Below are 26,214 nucleotides of genomic sequence, written 5' to 3'. Positions count from 1 at the left end.
AGCCAATACTTAAAATAATTTCCTTTTTCTTTTTTTAATTATTATTTTTTTTATCATACTACATCTCCATGCCATATAGCTAGCCGTGACATTTTAAGGACACCTAATTTAATTAATTCAGGAAAAATTCTTTTGGGAATACATTTATATAGCATTAATCCATATATATTTGTTGCAAAATATTTTTTCCCCATAAAATCTAGTAATTTCTACCAAAATAATTCACCTGCAAAATTCTAATTTTATTTGCTGATCCTTGGTGAATCTTTAACAGGTTGATTGCTTTACTTCTGTATTTACCAGTCATGTTACTTTAAGAACAAAGTAAATTCTTCTTTATTTCATTTCTTAAACCACACAAATTTTATCGAGTGTTGCTAGGACTGCTATTTTGTCAAACTGATGGAAAACAATAAAAAAGGAAAAATGTAGATTCCATTTTCCCTTTAAGTTTACTGTTACTCAGTTTAACTCTGGTACCAGCCATTTGAGAATACTGAATATTCTTAAAACCACAAACAAAGCTCATCAATTTGACAGAACACAGCAATTGCCTCTAATATTCTGATACACTTAAGCATACCTAATAGCTAAACAGCCAGCAGAAGCAATCTTCTTGAAATTAATATTGTCATCTACTATGAAAATCCACAGTGTATCTCAAACTCAAACTGCTATCTTTTGTGCTTCGGTTTTATGCTTAAATTAGAATTTAATTATTCAAAAGGGCTTGCATTCTTCAACTCTGTGGCTAAGCTCCCAAGCAATTTCAAGGATTATTTAAACAAATTGAGTATCTGATCTTGAAACTGGCCCATGAGATAAAAATATTATATATTTTTGTTTTGAAATTGGTACACAGCACACATGCTATTCAGAAGGCAGTAAAATTTGCTACTACACAGTCGTCACAGACCTGTGGATAAAGAGAAAGAAAGCAAAGGATATCATTTGATTAGCCTCCAACTTGATTAATTTTAACTCATCTGGGAACTATCCAGCAATAATTCTTCCAATGAAGGTCATAATTCTTCTTTAATTGTTTCCACCTGGTACAGTACTGACATCAATTCCCTCTTTTCTCCACCTCCCTGTATCTGGTTCTCAGCCTGTTGCTCATGCCTTCCCAGGCTTTCTTTGTACTAGCATTAAGGGGCAGGAGTAAGGCGATTGCCTTTTTCAGTTGTGTCAGACAACAGAACCCCCTGCTTCATTTCCTCCATTGCTGGATGCTCTCCTTGAATTCATTCCTTATTCCAGTTTATACCTTTTGAGAATGAATTCTTGCCCTGCTCCTGCTACATTCTGATGTGCTAAGCTTTCACTTGTAACCTGCCCTCTGCCACTGACATTCTGCAAAGGAAAGTAGAAAAATAACAACCCCTGACTTTCTGACTTCTCTAATTCCTTCTCCTCTTTCCTGATTCTTTCATGCCCCTCCCCATGCACATATACACACACACGAAAGAGAGAGAGAGAGAGAATCACAACCAGGTAATGAGACTGTCTTAGTAGACAAAAGTTGTTAACAACTTAATTTCTGAACCAGAATGTTCAGAATGGCTTAATAACCCAAGGATTCAATGACACATAGACCACAAAAACAGGAGTTGTATACTTAACTAAATTCCATTGTTCAGTGTGCTAACCCAAGTTATCTCTTTCTATGCTGCCAGGTACTCTGAAGAGAAAATGAGAACTGTGGGATCCTTAAAGAAATTCATCCAGACAACTGTCATCTTTTTCTTGCCTTACAACATCTTGCTTTTAAGATTGAAGCAACTGAATTTTGTAATTCTAAACTCTAGACATAGCACCTGTAAACAGTCTGTTACTGGTTGTTTTTTTTCTGATAACATTTGACTATGTTTCTTCATTAGAGTGGGGACATCAGGAATAAAATTTTAGTTTTAGAACATAAACACACACTAGAAAGTATATAAGCCATATAGTAAATATGTAGCGTTTCACATGTATGTAGTTTTAAGGCAATAAGCAGCAAACAACTTTCCAAGAAAACACAGTTTTTCTTTTCAAACAGAATAGTAAAGAGTGATCAGTAATGGTGGTCAATCCAGGAACACTGACTTGGCTAGACAGGAAATTTTGTATTAGTGGGATAGCATTTCACTATTTATCGATTTATGTCTAAAATAAATGAGAGAATGTTTTATTGCTCTTGAGGTGGATGATATGAGATTGAAGTAGATATTTTAATATCCTGTTTAATGTCAAGTTAGAAAATTAGATTCTTCTTTAACCTTTGAGTTTTAGTCATAAAAAGACTGATAGTTCAAGACCTCCCAGAGTTTGAAGATGTACCATCTATTCAAATGAAAAGGGCTGACAGCCTCAGGGATGACAAAATATTTAGCTGTTCCTGGGAAAAAATATTTTTTTTGCTCATTGGGTTATGAAGTTTCTCATCAATAATTGGGTTGTGAAGTTATTCATCAATAATTGGTTACACATCAATGATTGCGATGAAATAATGTAAAGCTATTGGTAAATATTTTTTCTAAATTATGCTACAGAAAGTGAAGGTCTAAGTAGTACTGCTAAAGAGATTTATCTGGAGCAATAAAGTACATAAAAAGAAAACATGTTAAGGGGGAAATGGTCCCACCAGAAAGAACAACAAAAAGAAAGAACCAAAAAAAAAATATTGAATTGGGAGCTTCATGCTTTAGGACAAATTCATGTGTAATTGTGATATTGCTGAAGGAAAAAGGACTATCCATTCATGTGAAAGGCCCTAGGTATAATGTTGAATCATATCATATATTCACAAAACAAAGATCTCACGCTTCCTATTGCTGAAGCACATTTGACACAGCAATAGTTCAAAATAATAGATTATCCTCTTTCATGTTTCTAGAACACAGCAATACCTGTCAGCAAATTGTCTTAAGATTTAAGACACTGAATAATGAAGATTTTGTAATTATTTTTCAACATTCAATGTCTTTTGGAAACTATACTTCCTAAGATAGTTTTGATGTCCGTGAGCTTTAGCAAAGTCCCTCTATCAAAAGACTGCCTTTCAAATCAGTTTGATTAATTCAGTTTGTCACATATACTACATTTATCAGCTTAGAGCAAGATGACTGGAAATAAACAGCAACCCATTTGCAATAAGATTTTTGTATTTTTGTGACAAAGACCTTTACTGAGATGTTGTGGGTTTAATGCAACCACAACACAATGTCACACATCCATTGTAAATGACAGATCTAATCATAAAGTTAGAATTATAGTGCTGGGCAATAAATAAATAATAAATAAAATTAAGACACACTATATCTACTGTATGTCTGAATGTAGCTGTATTCCCAGCAAAGTTATTCTTACTAGCTTCTACTCATCAGCTGATTTATGCTTTTTTATTTCTCCATAACCTGCAGCATTTATTTACCCTTGCATTTTGAGGCATTAGAGTTTCTGCTGACATGAGTATTTTCCCCAAATAGAACATTACAGCAGTCCCTTGCTAGATATTCAAGCTATGTGTATGTTTATTTTTTAATTTCTTTCTTGAACTTTCTAACTGTGAGAGGGCTGGGAAAGTGGAGTCATGATGAATGAGAGTTTGCTTAAAAAAAAAAAAAAAGTAGAAATGTAGACATTTGATGTAGCATTGAAAAATTCACAACCTCCTACCTTGAAAACAAACATTTCCCGGCGAAGAATAGCCAGAGTGTTGAAGTTCCCATCACAGATGTTAGGTTTGGCCCCAGGATAGGAAGGTTTGTCACCAGTGGGTGGCCGGGGAGGTTTAGGTTGTCTGTCATTCTTCCGTGGGTCTGCTGGAGGGATCGAACGATGTGGGGGCACTGTTGGCAGAGGTCTTGTTGGTGGTGGGATCCTGTCAGGTGGACCTTTAAAAATAGTAGCAAGGGATAATTTACATGGCTATCAGTGACATTTCAAGAAGAAGTACAAAGAAACCCTGCTGTAAGCAGTGCAAATCGTACAGCGGGTGGAGAATGGAAAAAGTGACCTAATCAGCCTTTCTCATGTTGCTAAAGGGTATAATGAAGGAATATCACAGAACCAAAGCACTAATGAAGAAAATAATTATTTTTCTCTGTTCAGGATCTTTCTTCTTTATTGGAACAACAATCCAATAAAACCTTCAAAGGATTTATTCATTACGTATACTTTACCAACTGAATAAGAAATGTTCAGAAAGAATCATTGTCTCTTGCATAAAATAAAGGGAATAAACAAACAAAACTTTTCCTAATAAGACTATCATCAGTCAATGGGTTTATAAACCATCTTTTTAACTTCCGCCTATCAATTTGCATATGCATGGTATGACATGTGTGGTAATTTCTACTGACCCAATTTTTAGGCAAAGTACTATCTTATTCAGAACATGTTTGTACCTTTCCACACTTCCCTTTGCTACGTATAGACGGTTTTAAAACTGGACTTCAAATCCTATGCATCCACATTTAAAAAATATATATAATAATAATACTTTTCATTTTTCTTCAAAATTCTTAAATTAATTATGTTTTATTTTTTCTTTCTTTATTTATTTAATTTTTATTTTTTGGTGAGTTTAACAAAGCTATATACTTGGTAATTAAAAGAATTTCTGAGGATAAATGTATTGAAAAGGAATAACTAAAACTCTGTATAATGTTTTAAAAAAAGTTTTATTCTTGTACATACATTTTCTGTCATAATATACAGGTATATTACAGATGAAAGGTAAAATAACTATCCCACCCACAAGTTCTCTATCTGAAAGTTGAATGGCCTTCCTAGAGAGATGCTTTTCATATATTTATATTTATATATATTTCATTCAGGATATGCAAGGATGGGATCAAGAAAGGCAAGGCACAGATGGAACTGAACTTGGCAAGGGATGCAAAGAATAACAAGAGGGATTCTGTAGGTACAGAAAAGGTCAGAAAATAAATGCCAAGGAGAGTTTATCTCCACTGATAAATAAGAAGGGAGAACTGGTAACAACAGACATGGAGAAGGCTACTCAGCAACTTCATTGGCTCAGCCTTCACTGTCAGTATTTCCACATCTGTCAAGTGGCATCCCTTCCTATGGCAGGGGGTTGGAGTTAGATGATCTTTAAGGTCCCTTCCAACGTGAGACATTCTATGACTTTATGATTCTAATTCTCTGAATCTCTGGACAGGATCTGGGGGAGTAAAGTCCCTTCCACTGTAAGTGAAGAAGAGGTTCAAGACCACCTAATGAAACTGATGACAGAAGTCTATAGGACCCAATGTCATACATTCCAGGGTCCTGAGGGAGCTGTCTGATGTAGTTGCCAAGCCTCTCTCCATCATATTTGAAAAGTCCTGGAAAAGTCCCTAGTGACTGGGAAAAAGGAAATATCTCTCCCATTATTAAAAAGGGTAGAAATGAAGACCAGGGGAACTACAGACTGATGAGCCCCACCCCTGTGCCTGGGAGGATCATAGAACAGATCCTCCTGGAAGCAATGTCAAGTCACATACAAGACAAGGCAGTGATTCAGGACAGTCAGCACAGCTTCACCATGGACAAATTGTGCCTGACCTGTCTGGCGACATTCAGTGATGGAGTGACTGCATCAGTCAACAAGAGAAGACCAACCCATGTCATCTACTTGGGCTTCTGGGACTTGTGACATGACATCTTTGTTTCTAAATTGGAGAAATATGGATTTGAAGGTTGGAGTATTCAGTAGATAAGGAATTGGCCAGATGTCTACAGCTAGAGAGTTATAGTCAATGGAACTATGTCCAGGTAGAGACCTGTAATGAGTGGTGTCCCTCAGCAATCTGTCTTGGGACTGGTGCTGTTTAATATCTTTATCAATAACGTAGACAGTGGAACAGACATAGACAGTGGTACCCTCAGCAAGGGCCTGCAGCATAAGGAAGACATGGACCTGTTCGAGTGTGTCCAGAGGAGGACCACAAAGATGATTAGAGGGCTGGAGCACCTCTCCTATGAAAAAAGCTGGGTGCATTCAGCCTGGAAAAGAGAAGACTGCAAGGAGATGTCATTGTGGCCTTTCAGTAGTTAAAGAGTGCTTATACAAAAGATGGAAAGTGACTTTTTACCCAAGCAGATAGTGATAGAAAGAAGGGAAACATTTTTAAAATAAAAGGGGGAGATTTAGATTAGTTATAAGGAAGAAATCCTTCATTATGAGGGACTGGAACAGGTTGCCCAGAGGAGCTATGGATGCCCCATCCCTGGAAGTGTTCAAGGCCAGGTTGTATGCGGCCCTGGGCAACACAATCTAGTGGGTGGTGTCCCTGCCGATGACAGGGAGGTTAGTATTAAATGAGCTTTAAAGTCCCTTCCAACTAGTACATTTACTTATATTTTCCATGTACAGCAATATTGCAAGTTTCAGTTGAATCAGTAATATTTCTGGAAACAAATGAAAATTTAAATTTGGATCATCTCTCCAAATCATTTAAATACAAAATCAATTTTGAGTTAAAAAAACTAACATATTTTTCATGAGCAACTTCAGAAAGACATTTTAATAGTAAGACAACCTTAAAACTTCATAAATGCCATTTGAATTTCTGATACTTGTTCAAAATAAGCATACTTTTTAAAGAAAAATATAGACTATGTAAGGAAATGGTAAACTCCCCAAATAGTTGTCATACAATTTAATAGGGCATTTATTTCATTCACAGTTTTAAGGTTTGTGACATTTATAATTTACAGTTAATAATGGTGTTCTGAGGAATATTGCAGACCAAAGTAATTATTTTAATAGGCGTGACATTTTTATTGAGGCGTATGATTCCCGATCACCTCTTGATTTTAAACGAGGAAAGGAATCAGTTTGCAGTAGCTCATGTTGGAATGATTTTAACCCCAAACCAAAGTTTTCATATGTCATTTGCTGGTGATGTCAGATATTACATCCCAGGGGTAACACATTTCTCCTAACGTATAGCCCACAGCTGTTAGAGCTTAGTGGTTAGTTTTTGGCAATGTATTGTTGTCTAGCTCTCAAGTCTAGACTACCAAGTTATGAGACCATGAGAAACAACCTTCCTTCTAGCTAATCACACAGGGAAAAAAAAGAAAAAAAAAAAAGCTTAGTAAGCTAATCATTTTGAAATTGCTATTTAAGCTTTATGAAAATATATATCAGTGCTTACTAATACAATATGTTTAAAAAGCTTGTTAATATAAAATATATCATAATGGCAGCAGAGTTCTAATTAGCAGTATGGTAATTCTACATCAATATAGGTGTCATTTGTAGTAGTAATGATATGCAAGGAATGGCCCTGATAATATTCAATTTAACCCTGATAGTTAAACCTCTAAACTGAAAATAACTGTAAGTATAAAATTAAATCTAATACAAAATTAATTGGGGAATATTAACCAAGGGAGTTCTAAATCATACAACTGGATACATGGCATTAACATAGAAATAGCATGTATTTTTCACTGTAGGAAATATACATATATATATTATAAACAAAACAAACAAAACAGCTATAGAATCAGTCTTTAAAACCAGGAAAAAAATTATGGCTGTGGAAGTGTAAGGAAAAATAATGTGGGAGTTAGTCTTAGATTCAGCCTATAAGCAGAATATTGTTATTGTTTTCACAGAATCATTTAGTTTGGAAACGATCTCTAAGATCAACTAGTCCAACCTTTAACATAACACTGCCAATCCCACCATTAAACCCTGTCACTAAGCACTACATCTACACTCTTTTTCAAGACCTCCAGGGATGGTGATTCAAATACTTCCCCAGGCAGCCTGTTCCAATACTTCACAACCTTGTCAGTGAAGAAATTTTTCCTAATATACAACTTAAACCTCCCCTGGCACAACTTAAAGCCATTTCCTCTTATTTTATCACTTAGTGCTTGGGAGAAGGGACTGATACCACCTCACTATAGCCTCCTTTAAGGTGGGGTGCAATAAGGTCTCCCCTGAGTGTCCTTTTCTCTAAGCTAAATAACCCCAGGTCCCTCAGCTGCTCCTCATAAGACTTGTTCTCTAAGCCCTTCACCAGCTTCATAGCCCTTCTGTGGTCATGCTCCAGCACCTCTATGTCCATCTTGTAGTGAGGGGCCCAAAACTGAACACAATATTCAAGGTGTGGCCTCATTAGAGCTGAGTACAGGGGGACAATCACTTCCCTAGTCCTGCTGCTCACACAGATTCTGATACAAGCCAGGATGCCGTTGGCCTTCTTGGTCACCTGAGCACACTGCTGGCTCATACTCAGATGGCTATTGACCAATACCTCCAGGTCCCTTTCAGCCAGGTAGCTTTCCAGACACTCTTCTCCCAGCCTGTATTTTCGCATGGGATTGTTGTGCCCCATGTTCAGGACCGGACACTTAGCCTTGTTGAACTTCATAGAGCTGGCCTCGGCCCATTAGTCCATCCTATCCAGATCCCTCCACAGAACCTTCCTACCCTTAAGCAGATCAACACTTACGCCTAACTTGGTGTTATCTGTAAACTTAAGGTGAACTCAATCCCCTTGTCCAGATCATTGGTAAAGATATTGAACAGAAGTGGCCCTGGTACTGAGCCCTGGGGGCCAGCACTAATGACTGACTTCCAGCTGGATTTAACTCCATTCATCACAACCCTGAGCTCAGCCACTCAGACAGCTTTTAACCTCACAAAGCGTACACACATCCAAGCTGTGAGCAGCCAGGGTCAGAAGAATACTGGGAAACAGTGTCAAAAGCCTTACAGAAGTCTAGGTAGACCACATCCACAGCCTTTCCCTTATCCACTGAGTCTATCACCTTGTAGGAGGAGATCAGGTTCATCAAACAGGACCTGCCCTTCATAAACCCACGCTGACTGGACCTGATCACCCGGTTGCCCTGTAAGTGCTATGTGATGGCATTCAGAATAATCTGCTCCATGAGCTTCCCCAGCTCCAAGGTCAGACTGACAGGCCTGTAGTTTTCTGGATCCTCCTTCTGGCTCTTTTTGTGAATGGGAATCACATTTGCTAGCTGGCAGTCAACTGGGACCTCCCCTGATAGCCAGGACTCTTGATAAATGATGGAAAGCACCTTGGCGAGCACTTCCACCGAGTCCTTCAGTACCCATGGGTGGATTCCATTTGGCCCCACAGACTTGCATATATCTATACATCCAAGTTGAGCAGGTCACTAAAAATTTCCTCATGGATTATGAAGGATTTATTCTGCTCACCATCCTTATCTGCCAACTCAGGGAACTGGGAACCTGGTGAACAACTGGTCTTGCTGCTAAAGAATGAGACAAAGAAGGCATTAAGTACATCAGCCTTTACCTCATCTTTTGTCACTGTGTTTCCCCCATATCCAATAAAGGATGGTGATTCTCCTTAGTCCTTTTTTTTCTTGTTTATGTATTTATAAAAGCATTTTAATTGTCTTTAACAGCAGTAGCCAGATTGAACTCAAGTTGAGTTTCCAAAGATCATAAACCCTCTTTTTCTTCCTGAGTTCTAGCCATAGCTCTCTGTTCAGCCAGGCTGGTCTTCCACCCTGACTTGTCTTTTGGCATGTGAGATATATATATATATATTTCAGGAATTAAATCTTTTAAGATTTCAATCCTGAAGGGTGTCCAGCCTTCCTGGACTCCTTTGCCCTTCAGGACTGTCTCCCAAGGGACTCCACCAACCAGTCTCCCTAACAGGCCAAAGTCTGCTCTCTAGAAGTCCAGGGTGGTAGTTCTGCTAACCCCCTGCTTACTTTTCTAAGAATCAAAAAGTCTATTTATTCATGATCTCTATGCCCAAGATGGCCTGCAACCTTCACATCACTCACAGGTCCTTCTTTGGTAACAAGCAAAAGATCCCAAGGGGCGCTGTCCTTAGCTGACTCACTCACCAGATGTGTCAGGAAATTATCTTCCACACACTGTAGAAGCTTGCTAGACAGTTTCCTCTCCACTGTGTTGTATTTTCAGCGGACATCTGGTAAGACGAAGTCCCCCATGAGAACAAGGGCTAGCGATTGTGAGAGTTCTCCCAACTGCCACATATAGAATATTTTGCCTGCTACTTCAGCCTGGTTGGGTGGTTCTTAGTAGAATCTCACCATGACATTTGCCTCATCGGCCCTCCCCTTTATTCTTATAAACACTCAAATCTGTTATCACCATTGCTCAGCTCTAGAAAAGCAAAATACTTCCTAACATACAGGGCTATGTAGTGTTTTGGTTTTAAAATTTCAGTTACCTTGCATTCCCAAATACATACAGAATTTACATTCGCTAGATGTAAAAAAAAAAAAAACTATTTTAAAAAGTGGGTCTTTTTTTCCCCTGTGTAGCTCAAAGTCTTGGACTCATAATCACATTCTTTTGAGATCAATTAGCTATATTTATCACAAAAAAAAAGGGCTTTCAGGGACCACAAAATTGATCTACCCAGGGAACTGTTCAGTATTATAACTGATAAACTGATAACCAAGCAGCAATCAATTCATACAGTTATATTAGCTTCGAGTACTGTGGAAATAAGCTCATTATGGTTAAAGCCTGCATATCTTAATATTTTAATAGATTGGGATCTCTTTGCAGATATTTTCTTTATGGCCTTTTAAAACATTTAAGATTACCATTCCAGCTGAGTGCAAATTTGAATGCAAGTTGTGAACAGTGAGAAAACAAGTAAAAGAACTTCATCAGAATTTTTGGCATTATCACAAGAAGGCATTTGGGATAACAAGTGGCAGAGCCTACCCCAACAAATTATTTTAGAGAGGTGATGTGGACAGGAGGTTGTCAAACTTATTCTTAAGTGAAAACATTGTTTCCTAATTAAAATATGACATACCATATATCTTCTGAATGCCCTGTAAATCATCATTAGGTAGTTTGAAGTTATCAGTTTCCATATACTGGTAAAATGGAGCCATGATTGCTGTGGGATCATTAGAATGCTCCAAGCCCAGAGCATGTCCCAGTTCATGCACAGCAACTAGAAACAGATCATTTCCTGTGGAGAAAAGAAAGGGAAAATAATGTATGAAACAATAAGCATAGTAACAGAAATAACACAAGTGGAGGACTCTTCATTTGAAAGATATTTTCATTGAATTTGAATTTTACTAGTTAATTAACAATTAAACATTAAGGTAATGCAGTAGCAAAGGTAACTTTTTTTTTTTTTAAGAGGCAACTAATCATATTATAAGCATATGATACTCATATGGATACCATATGAGTGTTTATCTTTTTAAACTGATGTGCATGGTTAGTACAGGGTTCAAGTGTCATATCTGGCATCTAGGCTTGTGTGCAGTTTTAGACATCAGGTTTATGCTTTAGTTAGCCTAAGTAAAAATGCTTGCACTAAGTCATAGTTCCAAAAGGAAAATATCTCTGAAGTGTGTGGTTAACTTCACAGACTGAGGAATACCTATTTAGGACAGACCCTACAGGGAACTTAGTCATCCAAGCAATCAGCAATCAGGTCTCTGCTGATTATTTGTACATGTTGTCTATTTCTGAATCACCATAACTGAAATTCTAATGAGGGAAATATGAGTGTCTTGCTATCTCATTCTCAAAATAAGATTCCCTTATTTATTTCATTGTATTTCATTGTATTTCGTTGCATTTCGTTGTATTTCATTTATTTTTCAAATTCTTAAGTATTAGAACTTTTTGATTTATGTAGATCTAAGCAATAAAATGTCAGACTAAGCAATAAAATATCAGACTCATATTATAGGCTGATAATGACTGCTTTTGTTTTTTCCCTTCCAAAAATACACATTTCATTTTTATTACAGGGTATTAGAAACAATTAGAAATGTTACCAGTAGAATTATGGCACTCTATGAAGTAAACACAAATCAAAGTTAGTAGAAGTATTTCTATAAAGGTTTCAGAGCTCGACCTTTATGGTGTTCATTTTGTTTATTTTTACTCATCTAAGAATGCACGATCTTTCTATAAGTCTTTTGTACAGATTCTGTCTGTAGTCATCCTGTTATATAATGAGACTTTGGAAAAAATGTTTTACATCAAAAAGATTTTGGTCACTTGGAGAGGATTTACATCCAATATATTGCTCAGTTTCACCACATAGGAACGGGAGGAATCATTCCTCAGAAGTGTTCCTATCCCACACAAAAATTTACCAGCTTATGATGAACATAACTTAGGTTACCAGCTTATGATGAACATATAACTTTTAGAACATTGGACATAAGCGAAAGGGATTCCACCTAGAGTAGGTAGCTTCTTGTTGAAATACCAGTATACATGGTGAAAAAGTAAAACTGAAATGTAAAGTCTATACTGTGGTCCAGTAGACAGATCAATATTGAGATGCAAAAATGTTAAACATTAACTTTCATTCTATATTCTGTAAATCCTTTGGAGGTAGACAGTAATATTCCACTGCTGGCACTGGGATTATAAGTACTTTTATAATATAATAAGAATATTAAACATTGGATTTAGTAAAAAAAAAAAAGGAAAGAAAAAGAAAAAGACATATATTTACAGAACTTTGAGAACATAGTTGAGAGTGTTTCAATTTTTCAAGTATTTCCTCTTGCTGACACAAGAAATAAACTTTCTTCCAAGTACCTATGAAAGGGGAAACACTTGGCAGTAGATGTCTTCATGATGTATGGAACCATGCTGATGTTTGTAAAATAAATGTTTGATTGAAAGCATGGAAACATTCACAGTTAAAACTCTGTTTAGTTGACAGAGTCTTTTCATGTCTTTCTTGTTTTTAATCCAGAAATAGGAAAACTAAATGCTTGTGTTCCTTTATTCAGTATAACTGTGCAGAAAAATCACCTTTCAAAAATTAATGTGAAATAATATGCACTTAGAAATGAGAAAAAATGTATCCTACCATTTATAATTAAGTGGTTTTCAGATGAAATATCTTATTGACTATATGTGTATATATATCTGTGTGCAGTTCTTTACATAGTAAAGCAGATTCTCCGTGCACTGTTGTAACAGGTTTGAGTAGCTTGACTGTCCCTCTCAGTAATGCTTTTGATATCTGAATTTGCCCTTCTATATCCAGTCAAAACTGATCTTGACGGTATCTCATAGCCACAACAGCTGTAGCTAACCTCAGCATTTTAAGTGATGCACAGGAGCAACCCTGTAAATGTTTTCATTCTGCACTCACAATGGAATAATTAATATCCTTTAAAAAAATGATAGTTTAAGATGAAAAGACATGAAACAAGATATTACTGTGCTGTTAGCTATTAGATATATAGCTATTGTATTGTGACAAGGCTCAAAGTTCTCTTCTGCATTTTATGAAAGTTAGAGTTTCAACACAGGTTTATTAGAATGAATTATTTATTTGTGCAGCTCTAAGTTGTGTGTGTAAAATGGAACTTCCTTTTGTTCATCAGACCTTGTGAAAGGCAAATTTGTCTCCTAGACCTGGGCTCCTATCATCATAATTAAGAATATTAACCAGTCTAAGTCTTTGTATCAATAATTCAACTATCAAACTGCATACAGTATTTATTGAACCATTTTCATACAGTTTTACATTAATAATATTTGAATGTTTAATAATATAAATAATGACACTGTGGCTACGCTGATCAGTATCAATAGATTAAAGAGTGTTTTACGTGTGGTACTCAACACCTACTGTTTGAAGTGAGAGGGCTGGGAGGTGAACTTGTAACCATTTCTAAATTACGTAAAACTACAGTTAATAAAATAGTCTTGGAAGAGTGTACTGTTTCTCTCTAATTGTGCCAATTATACAATGCCTGAAGAATCAATACATCCTTTGGTCTTCAGTCCCCACTGACTATTTATAAAGATCTCTAGGAATTCCTATATCTTGTTCCATGTTGACTTTGAGGCTGCATAAATTACACAATGAAGTGAATATACATAGTAAATAAATAAAACTGCCACTGGCACGTGTTCCTTCCAGGATCACAGACAATGCGCATATGGCAGAGCACTTCTACTCCTACTGTGATAGTGGGTCTATGTCAAAGAACAGGTATTATGCAAGGGGTGTTTGTCTCTCTTCCTATGTATTTTGGGTGGGGTCATATGTGAAAAATAATAAATATTCAGTATCTGCTTGGCCCCTCTAGGCTTAGTAAAAACCTAAGCCCAAAAGGGAAAAAGGGAAAAAGGCAAATGGACTCTGTAATTTCTACCTCTTGCAATACAACTGGTAGATATCAAGGTAGCTATTAAATGTGGTAAACTAGAGATAGAACTGCCCTTGGAGTAAACAGGTAAAGGGGAAAGGAGAAGGTCACAGGAAAAAACTGGGAGAATAACATTCTTGCCTGGGGTGACAGAGTGATTTAACAGGGAACATATTTTCTACTTATAGTCAAATAGTTCAATTTTTCATAACTATTTCCATCAAGAGTCATGATTGTCTCCAGGGCATCCTGAGTTTAAACTGACCCAAATAACTTAGTGCAGTTGAAACTGAGGCTTAAACCAGTTCAGAATGTGTTGCATGAGACCACTGCAGGTAGGACTTACTACTGTAATAGTTTTCATTCTTTTTCTCTTGCATATGATTAGATCTCTCTAATTCAGCACCAATTAGTCAGTCCCTATTTGCTTTTGGGAGATAACTTGCCTTGAGCATCACAATTTTACTATAACTATCTACTGAGAATGCAGAAGGATAATCCTAAAAGTGCTCATTCTTTCTCTCCAGACTGCACAGAAGTGTATTTGAGTCTGCAAGGCTGATTAACAGGACAACTTCAGTTCCTTGGCTAGTAGTCAGAGAAAGATGGAGTATACAGGCAAGTGAATATTAGTACAAGCTCCAGACAGCTTTGTTATCATACTTACACTGGATATCATCTTTTAAATATTTTCAGTCCTCACCATTGAAGGAGAGAGTCCCAAATGATTCTGTATATCCATATACATTATGTATGTAGAAAAATATATTTCAGTCTACTTGGCAAAATGAAGCACCATCTCAAAAACTTTAAAAAGTCACGAGAAAAAGAATTAAACTACATACAACTATGATGGCTTTTAAACTAAAAGTTGCCACTTCGGGATATGCAGCAGTGAATATTCATTGTGATAGTCTCAGTTACATCTTGTTATATTTATCTATAGGGTAATAGAGAAGTATTGCAAAATATATTTCCCAAGTCCAAAATCTGTGCATCCCTGGTCTTCTGTTATTAACATAGAAATTCAGAATAGGTAGGATATAATATCAAACATATTGTGATTGTTTTTCTTATTTTATTTCAGGTTTAATTCCACATTGAAAAAAATAATAATACTGTAAGAAACTAAGACAAAATGATTATTTTTATACTGACACTTTTCTCTGAGGCCATAAACTATTTTAGGCACTAAATCTGCCTGACTTTACAATCACTGCCCAAACTCCAGAATATAAATATGTATTAATATATCAAATATTCAGCAGCCAACACGGTGGAGCACAGTGTAAGGAGAAACCTCTGTAGCTAATATATACACTATTTTTTATGTCTACAGAGAAACAAAGCTAATATGTTTGTCCACAGCAAGCTATTAAGAAACACTAGTACTGGAGACATTATTTCCTGCTTTAAATGGTATGTGAGCTTAATTTAGAAAAGTAATACCCTAATGGCTTACCAACTGTTAGATTTGTCACTTGGCCATCTTTTTTACATAGTACTAAATGACACCCCAAGGCATGTCACTTGGTTCTTCTCCTTGGCACATGATAGTAACTGCTACAATACATTATGAGCTCAAAAGTTATCCATCTTTCAAATGCCAAGTGACCTAAATTTTGAAGACTTCTATATCCAGAGAACAATAAAACAAAGCTAGAAGATGAATTTCAAATGTGAAACAAACTGGGAATGCTACAAAACTACTTTATACACAGACCATTTCTTTTTTTTTTCTCAAATCTTATTCTACGACACAGAATATTTCAGATTAAACGCATATGAATTTGAAATGTAAATCTGTACAAGAAAGACTCCCATTTCATATCTATTACCAGCAAACCAGTACTCTAGAGGCAACTTCATAGTTCATCAGAGAATATTACACATGTACTGCCCATGAACTTGTCTGACATATTTACAATTTGCATTTTTGTTGTTTGGTTTATTTATACCATCAAATCACCAGATCAAAGCTGCTAATCCAAACTTGCTGAAATGCTGCAAAATTTAGAATAAGATTCTTACTGCATGTAGCATACAGAAAAAAGGAAGTTGTATATCTATGTTATTATTTTTATTTCCAGACAGGACAGAATTTTGAATGCAATATTTCAACAGTCAGTGATAAAAGAAGACTTTTTCTCTCTGTCACCATGTTGAATACAGCAGAATTGAGCGTATGTATGCTCTTACATAAACACAATGTATGTATGCTATATATGAGTATAAATGGTCCTAGATATAAATCATAGGCATGCTCTTACACAAATAACAGTGCCACATTTCCCAGCCTAGGAAATCATATACTGTTGCTTGATGTTATCTCAAACTTTTATCAGTCACTGAAAATTGTTAGCTTTATGGTTATTTGGGGAAGAATTTTCCAAGAAAAAGGAGAGATGGTGCCATAGCTTTGACAAAAGAAGAATAAAACTGTTGTTTGTTGTTGTTGTTGTTGTTTTTCTGGTTTTAAATTAAAAAACAAACAAACTATGATACAGAGTATATCCATTTTCTGTATGAACTTGGTGTACCTATTTTGTGTATACAGTGCATTTTGAATACTTAAATACTAAATCCCATTTAGTCATTTTTACACTGTGACTAAAAAGAATGACACAAAAATGTATTTCATTTATTCTGTCATTATATATAAGCTAATACATAGACTGCAATATTTGCAGATTGTTTTGCTGAAATGTATATATATTTGGAAACAGTAGGGAGACACACGAAGTTTATTATATATAGAAAGCATGTACTAATACACTCTGTATATCATTTAGTATACCTACGCCCACATGTGTGTACTTCTTTAAAAAATACTCTATTTTAAACTGACCAGGAGATTAGTGTGAAATTTAAACTAGCTTGCTTGAAATTTGACAAGAGAATATTCAGCAGGACTGTCTTAAGGTGACTCAGTGATCGTTGCTGAAACTCATTAAGGATATGTGAGTTTAGAAGAGTGTATGTCTTTTCAGGCAGTGTTCTACTGGTTCTGCATATTCTAGGAATAATTTAGAAGAAGTCAAGAGTCTGATAAAAAATATCTTTGAATGGAGCCCACATTCTTTTATAAAACGTATCAGCCTCTGCTTTAAAGGGGGAGGACATGCAGAAGGTAAGACTTTTTGCTTTACCACTTATATTTATTATCATTTATACAACCATCTAGTAAATAACTTGAAATGGGTATAATTAATTACTTCAGATATTCTTAATTTTCTTTCTAAAACAACATGGTGTAAGGATCTTTCCACTTTTTTTTTTTCTCTCATACTTTTAATTACTAGTAATAAAAGATACTACAAATTACTCTGAGTCATGTATTAATATCAATATCTCTAAAAAGTGAGAAGTCAAGCAGTTGGAAATTATCCTAGGGAGGTAAGCAAGGTACTAGAGCATGCTGCTTCCCCAAAAGGTGTAAATAAGGTTCTGCAAATATACTGCTTACTGTTTTGTTTCATGCTTTGAGGAAACCCTGCTGTGACAGTGAACCTAAAAAGACTAAGAACATCTACACTTGTGCTGAGTCTTTAGCTCCCAGGATTAATTTCTGTCGATCTCCTGGGATTAAGTGCTTCAGCATGCAGATCTACTACCAAATTTTTATATTATTCTCAGATGGCATTTGCATTCAGATAGTAATGAAGCCATGTCACTTAGCAGACTGAAAAGTACTATTTTGTATGTGCTCATGGTCATCTTTAGATCCTAATTATTTTAAATAAATCAAATTAAAATTATATTGTAATTTTTAATTTTTTTATAAAATTATAAATTAATTTTTCTCATAAAACTTACACCAGTCAAAAGGTTTGAAAATACAGTGGTTATTCTTGGAACATTACAAATGACTAGGATGCTAAATAACATTTAATCTATTTTTCCAGTAGTCTCAATGCATTTGCAAATGTTGCACATACTGTAGCAGCCTTATCTATTTATAATTTTTCCTGTCTTCTCTTTGTTGCTGTTTTTGGTTGTTGCTGTGGGAACAATAAGCTGTAGAAGTATTTAAAACTTATTTCTGAAGGCTGTGAGAATGAACACATGCTGAGACTGAATGTTTGAATATGTGTGTGACAAAGAGCATGTATCACATATTTATCAGCTCTCTTGCATGGTCCTGTCCTTAAGGGTCATTCATATGCAGGGAATGGACATCCTTCTACAACTCCTGAGTGAGTGCCAGGGTGGGAAAGGATAAAAATAAAAGGATAAAAATAAAATTGAGGCTGAGTCCATATTAAAATCAAATCATTGACTTTGACAACAACAAATGTAGATTTTGACTCAAAACCACACAGCTAAAACGTTGGCTTGTTAACACCGCAGCTACTTTTGTTTTGAAGAGATGTTTTTGTTATTGTTGTTGTTTTTTCTTCTTCGTTTCCTCTAACGTCCTGTGTATCCAACTATAACGAGAAATATGTGCAATTACCAGGAGGACGGTCAAAGTCATGCTGCCAATATTCACAATAGATGTAACTTGCCATGGGGCAGAAATCTGTACAGGTCCTGCAGATCACTGAAATCACCGAAATAGAACCACGTACAATTTAATTTATGTATAAAGCATGTGTTGGCACTCTGCAGAGATAATTTTTTACCCAGTCTCAGTTAAACTACTGAGATTAATTATATCATGCTCTAATTTAATTCACACTAAAGCCAGGTACAGGTTGTTATTCGTATCCTACTTAACACATATATATGACTAAGATTTTTTTAAAGATAAAGTGACATACCATTGGATTTATATTTGGGAATTTTATGTGAGTGGTTCTTCTTTCTTTATAGTTGTGTTGCCTGTTTAGTTCCTATTAAGAGAAAAAATCATGATAGAATTTTCCATATATATATATATATTTTTTTTTTTTTTTCCTTGGACACAGTGCTTACCCCATTTTCTTATGTTCCATCAGTTCTCCAACTGCATCAACAGAACAGAGATATATATAATTCTTATGGTAATGGAAAACAAATATATGTTTACATATTACCATATTACCTGTGACATGTTCAAAATTTAAGTTGTGCAATCCTTTCTGTATTACCATATTTAAATCAACAGGAAGGTGTTTGTCCTGTCATACAACAGGGATAGTCTGCACCAGTGACTACCTTGTCTGAGCGTAATACTGAACTGTTCCCCCAGCAGGCATCTCTGCTTCTGAGATTTCCTTGTATCCCAGTTGGTGCTATTATTTGGAAGCAGTTATTGCTTCAGTTCTCCTTCTCTAATCTGAAATTGCATGGTTTCAACATTGCAGGCAATATATCTCTAACTACAAAGGAACTCTATGAGATTAACTCAGATATAAACATCAACATTTGGTCAGATTGATTCCACCCCCTGATTCTGCTGGTTTCTGACCTAGGTCTTTTCATTTAGGCCCATGGCAAAACATTAATTATAAACTACAAGATACAGATTTAATTCTGTGTACAAAATCAGGAAGCATTCATCGTTTACTTGAACTAGAGACTTAAACCTGTCCACTACAACAAAGCTTTTTGCACAAACAATATTATTATTTTAATTTAGCTGGTTCTTTTTGATCTTTCTGTTTTCATCTTTTCCCCAACCTGATATTTTAACTGTAGATGTTTCCAGGTACTGGTGTTAAATGCTCAGCATTTTTTGAAATGCAAACCACTTAGGAAAGAATCTAAATATAGACTTAGAAAAAAAATATGGCCTCAAGAACATATGGTTTAAGTATTTTGAAGTACAGAATTGACAGAGTAAAGCACAAATTATTCTCTAGATTTGAGAACACAGACATTGTGAGAAAGTCTTTCATTAGACAGTCATATGCTGTTCTTAAAAAAAAGTTATATATGAGGTTTCCTTATATTTAGGGTTAGCTTACATTCTACTTTTGCTACAACAATATATAAATTTTCTTCCTAACAGATAAAGAAATACACAATTATGTAAAGTTCCTGTCTCTTTCTCAGGAAACAATGACAATATGCATAGTAATTGGGAGTGTGATTTTTCCAATCTGTTTGCCTCTGAAAAGACAGGAAGAAGAGGGGTCGGCACAATAATGACATCCTATAGAATGTCTGTGGGAAAAAAATAAATCTTAGAACCACTGTCTTGTAGAAAGTCTCCACAAAGCAGTCTTAGCAGCCAACTCTAAGAGACTCTAAGATCCAACATGAGATTTGGAGTCCCGAGTCCAGCACCCTCTTTGAACAGCAAAAATGCAACTTTCTATTTAATGGGACAATTTGAGGGTTATAAGTATTTTTTAAAATACTCACAGATAATTCTCTTTCCTAAATTATGTCTACTATCTCAGACTGATAAAAATATAGTTTCAAGCTATTCTTGTGTGTGTGTGTGTGAACTAATTTTGCCTTTTATGGCAATTTATTTGTGATCAAAGAGGTAACTTCCTTTTTTTTTTTTTTTTTTTTTGACCTGGCTTGTTTAACAGTATCGATTTTCATAAGGCATCCATAGCAAGTGGACCTGAAATGAATCATAGAATCATAGAACATCCTGAGTTGGAAGGGACCCTTAAGGATCATCAAGTCCAACTCTTGACACCGCACAGGTCTACCCAAAAGTTCAGACCATGTGACTAAGCGCACAGTCCAATCTCTTCTTAAATTCAGTCAGGCTCGGTGCAGTGACCACTTCCCTGGGGAGCCTGTTCCAGTGTGCAACCACTCTCTCTGTGAAGAACCCCCTCCTTATGTCAAGCCTAAATTTCCCCTGCCTCAGCTTAACCCCGTTCCCACGGGTCCTGTCGCTAGTGTTAATGGAGAAAAGGTCTCCTGCCTCTCGACACCCCCTTACGAGGAAGTTGTAGACTGTGATGAGGTCTCCCCTCAGCCTCCTCTTCTCCAGGCTGAACAGGCCCAGTGCCCTCAGCCGTTCCTCGTACGTCTTCCCCTCCAGGCCTTTCACCATCTTCGTAGCCCTCCTCTGGACACTCTCCAACAGTTTCATGTCCTTTTTATACTGTGGTGCCCAGAACTGCACACAGTACTCGAGGTGAGGCCGCACCAGCACAGAGTAGAGCGGGACAATCACCTCCCTCGACCACGAAATTCAGGCTGTGGTGTGAAATCTCATAAAGCAGTTTCCTTATAATTAGCATTAGAGCTGTTATAATTATTTTTACAGTATACATTTTAAAGAAATACTGTCTTTCTGATAGATGATGGAGAACATAAAAAGATGTATAGGGGATAAAAAAACACTAGAATATGTTAAATCATTTAATTTTTCCCCCTTTTCAATAACTGTTTGTCATGGAGAAGATTTATATGAAGCTCTCTCAGATTCAGGACCCAGACTTAAAATCTGCTAAACTTTCTGCTAAGAGGAGGAAAGGTAGGAGATAGATTTATTTGTTGTGTGTGAGGTCTTTCTCTTTTTCTCTCTCTCTCTCTCTCTCTCTCTCTCTTTCTTTCTCTCTTTTCCTCTCTTTCTCACACAGTAACCGTATGTTAGGGGTTCTGGGATTAGGATATATAAATAATCATGAAAAGGCTGACCCACATTTTCTATATGCACTTGTTCAAACTACATCCATCTGCTCTCCCCCCCAAAATAAATAAATAAATAAATAAATAAATAAATAAATAAATAAATAATAAAAAAATCTTTCTACCCCGCTACAGAAAAAGAAAAAAAAAAAAAAGCACTTTTTTTTTTTTGTGACACATTGAAAAGACACATCGTTTGCTTCAACATATTAATGAGTTTAACAAATATTTTTCAACTACATTCCCCATGTTAACTCACTATTCTCAGTATACAGGTGTCTGATCCAATGAATCCAGTTTGGGAAGACAGTAATAAAATTTTTGTTGTTGTATAACCAGCTGTTAGAGACAAAGGCCTCTAGACCTTTTGTATTATACATTAATAATAATGGTGTGGTCTGTTTCTTTTCTGTACATACCTGCAATTGTCTGTGAGGGGCCATTCTGTCTTTCAGCTAAATGTTCCTTTGGCAATGAAGTCGATGTAACAGGCAGTGTGAACTTTCATCATTCATTTCCATGCAAAGTCAATCACTTTAGTTTTAACAGTTCTCATTAGCAGTTTAAGACTGGCTGATAGCGAATTAAGACAGATGGCAAATGCAAGAAGTTTGTTCTACTGGCCCTAGTATGTGGGAAATAACCTCCAGTTGTAGTTCAAATGGATACCTGAATTTGCAGCTTCCCTAGCTATTCCACATAGGCTTGCAACGGTCTGTGTTTGCCTACACAATGATGGAAGTAATATGCAACTTAGTAGATCTTATTACACTTCATTTTTGATTTACTGCCTGCATCATGACCATTTCTGTTTGGCAAATAAGCCACAGTGTAAATACCGCCTTGGAGCTATAGACACTAAAAACACTGTGTAAGATGTGCTTAACAGACTACATTTCCATTGCTTTAATTAGGAATACTACAAAGTCCATCTCTTTGACTTATTCCTCAGCCTCTCTTTCAGATAGCATATTAGTGTACTTAACAATTTTAGGTCAAGATAGAAGCTGAGAGTATGATATTGATAGCCCCAGAGATATATTAAAATGGGCCAACTGAACACACATCTAGAACATGGGGCTGGATTCATCCATGTCCCTGCCTTCACTGACTGCCAGTGTTTAAGTTTCCCTTTTAACGGCATGTAAATTAAGCACTCTTCTCAAAGCTAAAATGGTTTTCCATGAAAGCAAAAACAAACAAACAAACAACAACAACAAATAGAAAATGAGTTAATTACCTTGCCAATGGTTAATATTTTCCAACATCTGGTTTCCAGGCAGTACATGGGATATATTAGAAAGATCCACTTCTCATGTCTGTATATTGCTATGCCTCATGACTGAGTCCTCACAAGCTACCCAGGGCCATTTATGGATGCATATAATGCATCTCTTCAATAACTGAAGGGGCCTCTCTATTCGCAAGTGCAGCTCTACATCCATAGCTCTACATATCATAGTAATACTTTTAAGTACACACTGAATGGTTCAGAGTTATCATTTTGTGCAACAACTTAGGGTGACTGGACATGGAACAAGTGGGTGTATGCACACCAAACAAGTATAATCCATGTAAAATCTGTGAAGCCTGAAAACAGATTACCCTGTTAAATTCTAACAGCATAACACACACTTACTATTGGGGAAAGAGTGATTTGTTTTCTAAATAATGAAAGCCTTGAGGTTTAGCAATAAAAAATATTATATGTGTACGAGTTGACTCCTGAATTTCAGGGAGAATCATGAAATGAAAAGAATCATCAGTTGCTCCATTTGTCTGTAGCTTGCAAAGTTCTTTTAAATATTTTCGGGCATCTTCAGCATTGTGATATGCTATAAATGTAATTGTTTGTTTCTTTGCTGTATTTTATAATACTGCTAATTACCTCATTTTCACATTCAAATAGGTTTAGTTTAAAACAGAAGTTGGGCTTCTTTAACCTTGTAACCATACATAAACAAAGCTGTAACTTCAAAAAGTTAGATATCTTTAGCCTGGAAACAAGATGTGACCGAGATCCATACAATTATTAATGACATAGATAAAATGATTAGGGAAATACTTCCTTATAATATGAGTATCAGTGTACCTAAAGTGAATTTATAAATGGCAACTTTAAAAATCAAGAACAGATAGCTTTTCACATCTGCTTAAACTATAAAACACACTGCCACAGGATGTTGTGGATACTAAATGCTTACATGGGTTAAAAAAGAGATTACACCAGTTCATGAAAGGAAATCCCTCAAAGGCTATTAAACACAGAAATATGGCCTCTGGCTCAGAAAGTCAATGAGTCACAGATTTTTGGAAGCTAGGAGTGAATATGCCAGGGTTTTTGTTGCCATATGCTTGCCCTTGCTCTTATCCTCTTCCCTAGGTATCAGCTAATAGCCCTATTAAGGATAGGTTGATTTCTAGGAACCCATGTTGTTAATTCTGTGTTTAAAATACGTAAGTATTTACATAAGATAAGTATGATACTATATATATATATATATATTTAAGGAACACAATCAGCTTTTACATATTTATCCTAGTAAAGAACTGGAAAACAAGCATGTGATGACTACTAGGTCACACTGCTTGATTGCAGATTAAACTCAGTATGAATAAAAGTTTATTAAAATAATCAAGTAAGCAAGAGCACTAGGCTTTATGAAATGAAAGTAATGTTAAAATTGTAATACAGAGCTTCCTTTAATCTGAAGTGCTCAGCTTGCTTTTTACCTAACCACAGCATATGACATGCATTGTTTGAGACGCAAATCTCCCTTAGGAGACATGGTTTTCACAACTCCACTGGTTCATATTTCCAGCAGCATATATCTGCTGCACTGTGACATTGGCAGCCAAAAGACATTTACTACAAGTTGATCTATGCACTTCAGAGATTAAGATTTTCATAAATTTTTTCTGGCTGCCAAAACAGAGCCCACAGCATAATCTATGCACTAACTAGAGTCCAAATATCTATCTACATTAGATACTGTATTTGCATCAAATCCCGAAAGCTTTTGCTTGGCAACATGAACGATCTATCAACTGCATAGTACAAAGTGACAGAGTTTTGTTTTGTTTGTCTGTAAAACTTGTAATTTTTGAGTACTACAGAGTTAGCAAAAAATTACCAAATCCTTATGAAGAGTTTTGTACTTGTTCTTCCAAAGACAGATTCACGTATATAAAAGTTGCAACTATTCCACATGAATGTAAGCATGCTACAAACATGTTCTCCTTATGCTTAAAAGCAAATGTACACCAAAAATACCTAGTACTTCTGTAATAAAATATCATTTACTATTATTTATTGTGTTATTTTGTTTAAAGGCAGAATTCTACAGAATTTCAGTATTGTGTAGTAATTTTGCTACAGACATTAAACAACAACAACAACAAATGCATGTATATTTTATTTCTGTTTCTCTGGCAGATATTAATATGAGGATAAGAGTATCAAATGAACTCTACTGATCTACTATTTTATCTGAGGAGAGCTTATACTTAGTTTTGCCAAGTATTTTTTGCCACTGGAAGTCAGACTTCTGCAGTTAGATTTTAGTCAGCAATTGGTACATTAAGCATCATGTCTAATCTGCTTGAAGTCTAAGCTCTCGAGACATCCTTGTTTTCCCCAAGAGCTACTTCTAAATCTTGCTGTTTTAAAAAGCTGCACATGTGTAAGTAGGTCAACCTTAAATTAATCTAGTTAAAAGTACTATACTCTCCATTCAAACACTCACTTAAAAAAAAAAAAAAATGATTTAAAGAAGAGCTAAACTAACTTAAGTGCATTTTGCCAGACAAATCTAAAATCAATTTTGATAAACCAATGCAATTTTTGAAGTTGAAGCAGGAGTTTATGCTTTAAGTTAAGTTAAGCCATTTAGTTTCTGGCAGATTGCAAAAAAATGTTTTCAACTACTCTCAGCTGGAGAAAGGACATATATACATTAAGAAGCTATAAAAAAATATGATGATATGTATTACTGATGGATTTGTCTATTAAAATATATCTTCATCCATGATTGGCTGCTCTCTGAAAGTCCTTTCTGATCTATTTACTCTGCCATAATTTTTAGGATTCCATCTGAGAGCTTTACTATATTTAATAGGAATTATGTTTGTAATAAAATATAAAATAAATCCAGGTAGAAGAGATTGATTGAAAATATATAAGGTAAAAGTGAGGAGGAATAACAGTTGCATCTCAGTCACCATTCCCACCTGATAGAAATAGTTTGTGTTTCATTCAACAAACAGACAGCACTGACGTTGAACTCCAAAAATCATCACAGCCCTTTCATTCCCAACTACTGCTTGCCAAGATGAAGCTTCTGAACATAGTCATTAGTTAGGAACCTGGCTTCAGTGGGTTGGGACTGCCAAAGGTTATCAGGATTTTACCCAAACTTCATCTACTAAATGTCTGCTGGTATTTACCAACAGAACTAGTCAAGACACGCAGATTTCTAAAGATAATCTAGCTTTGTCTGAAGTCACTGTTCAGAAGACTGCTTTCAGTCTCTT

At 35.7% G+C, this 26,214-nt stretch overlaps 1 protein-coding gene across 2 annotated transcripts in view; it reads right to left on the bottom strand.

Moving 5' to 3' along the window:
* The window catches only part of MMP16 (matrix metallopeptidase 16), a 190,242-nt gene that overhangs the window by 48,790 nt on the left and 115,238 nt on the right, over positions 1-26,214 (bottom strand). For both annotated transcript variants that reach the window (XM_027452438.3, XM_027452439.3), the window contains 2 exons: positions 10,818-10,979; positions 3,661-3,878 (listed from right to left, as the gene is read on the bottom strand). In XM_027452438.3, coding sequence (XP_027308239.1) covers positions 3,661-3,878; positions 10,818-10,979 — 380 coding nt within the window. The remainder of the gene's footprint in view (positions 1-3,660; positions 3,879-10,817; positions 10,980-26,214) is intronic.

Source organism: Anas platyrhynchos, chromosome 2 (genome assembly GCF_047663525.1).
Source record: "Anas platyrhynchos isolate ZD024472 breed Pekin duck chromosome 2, IASCAAS_PekinDuck_T2T, whole genome shotgun sequence".
Lineage (NCBI taxonomy): Eukaryota > Metazoa > Chordata > Aves > Anseriformes > Anatidae > Anas > Anas platyrhynchos.
The sequence above is the reverse complement of the archived record's forward strand: the minus strand, read 5'-3'. Positions and strand labels throughout refer to the sequence as shown.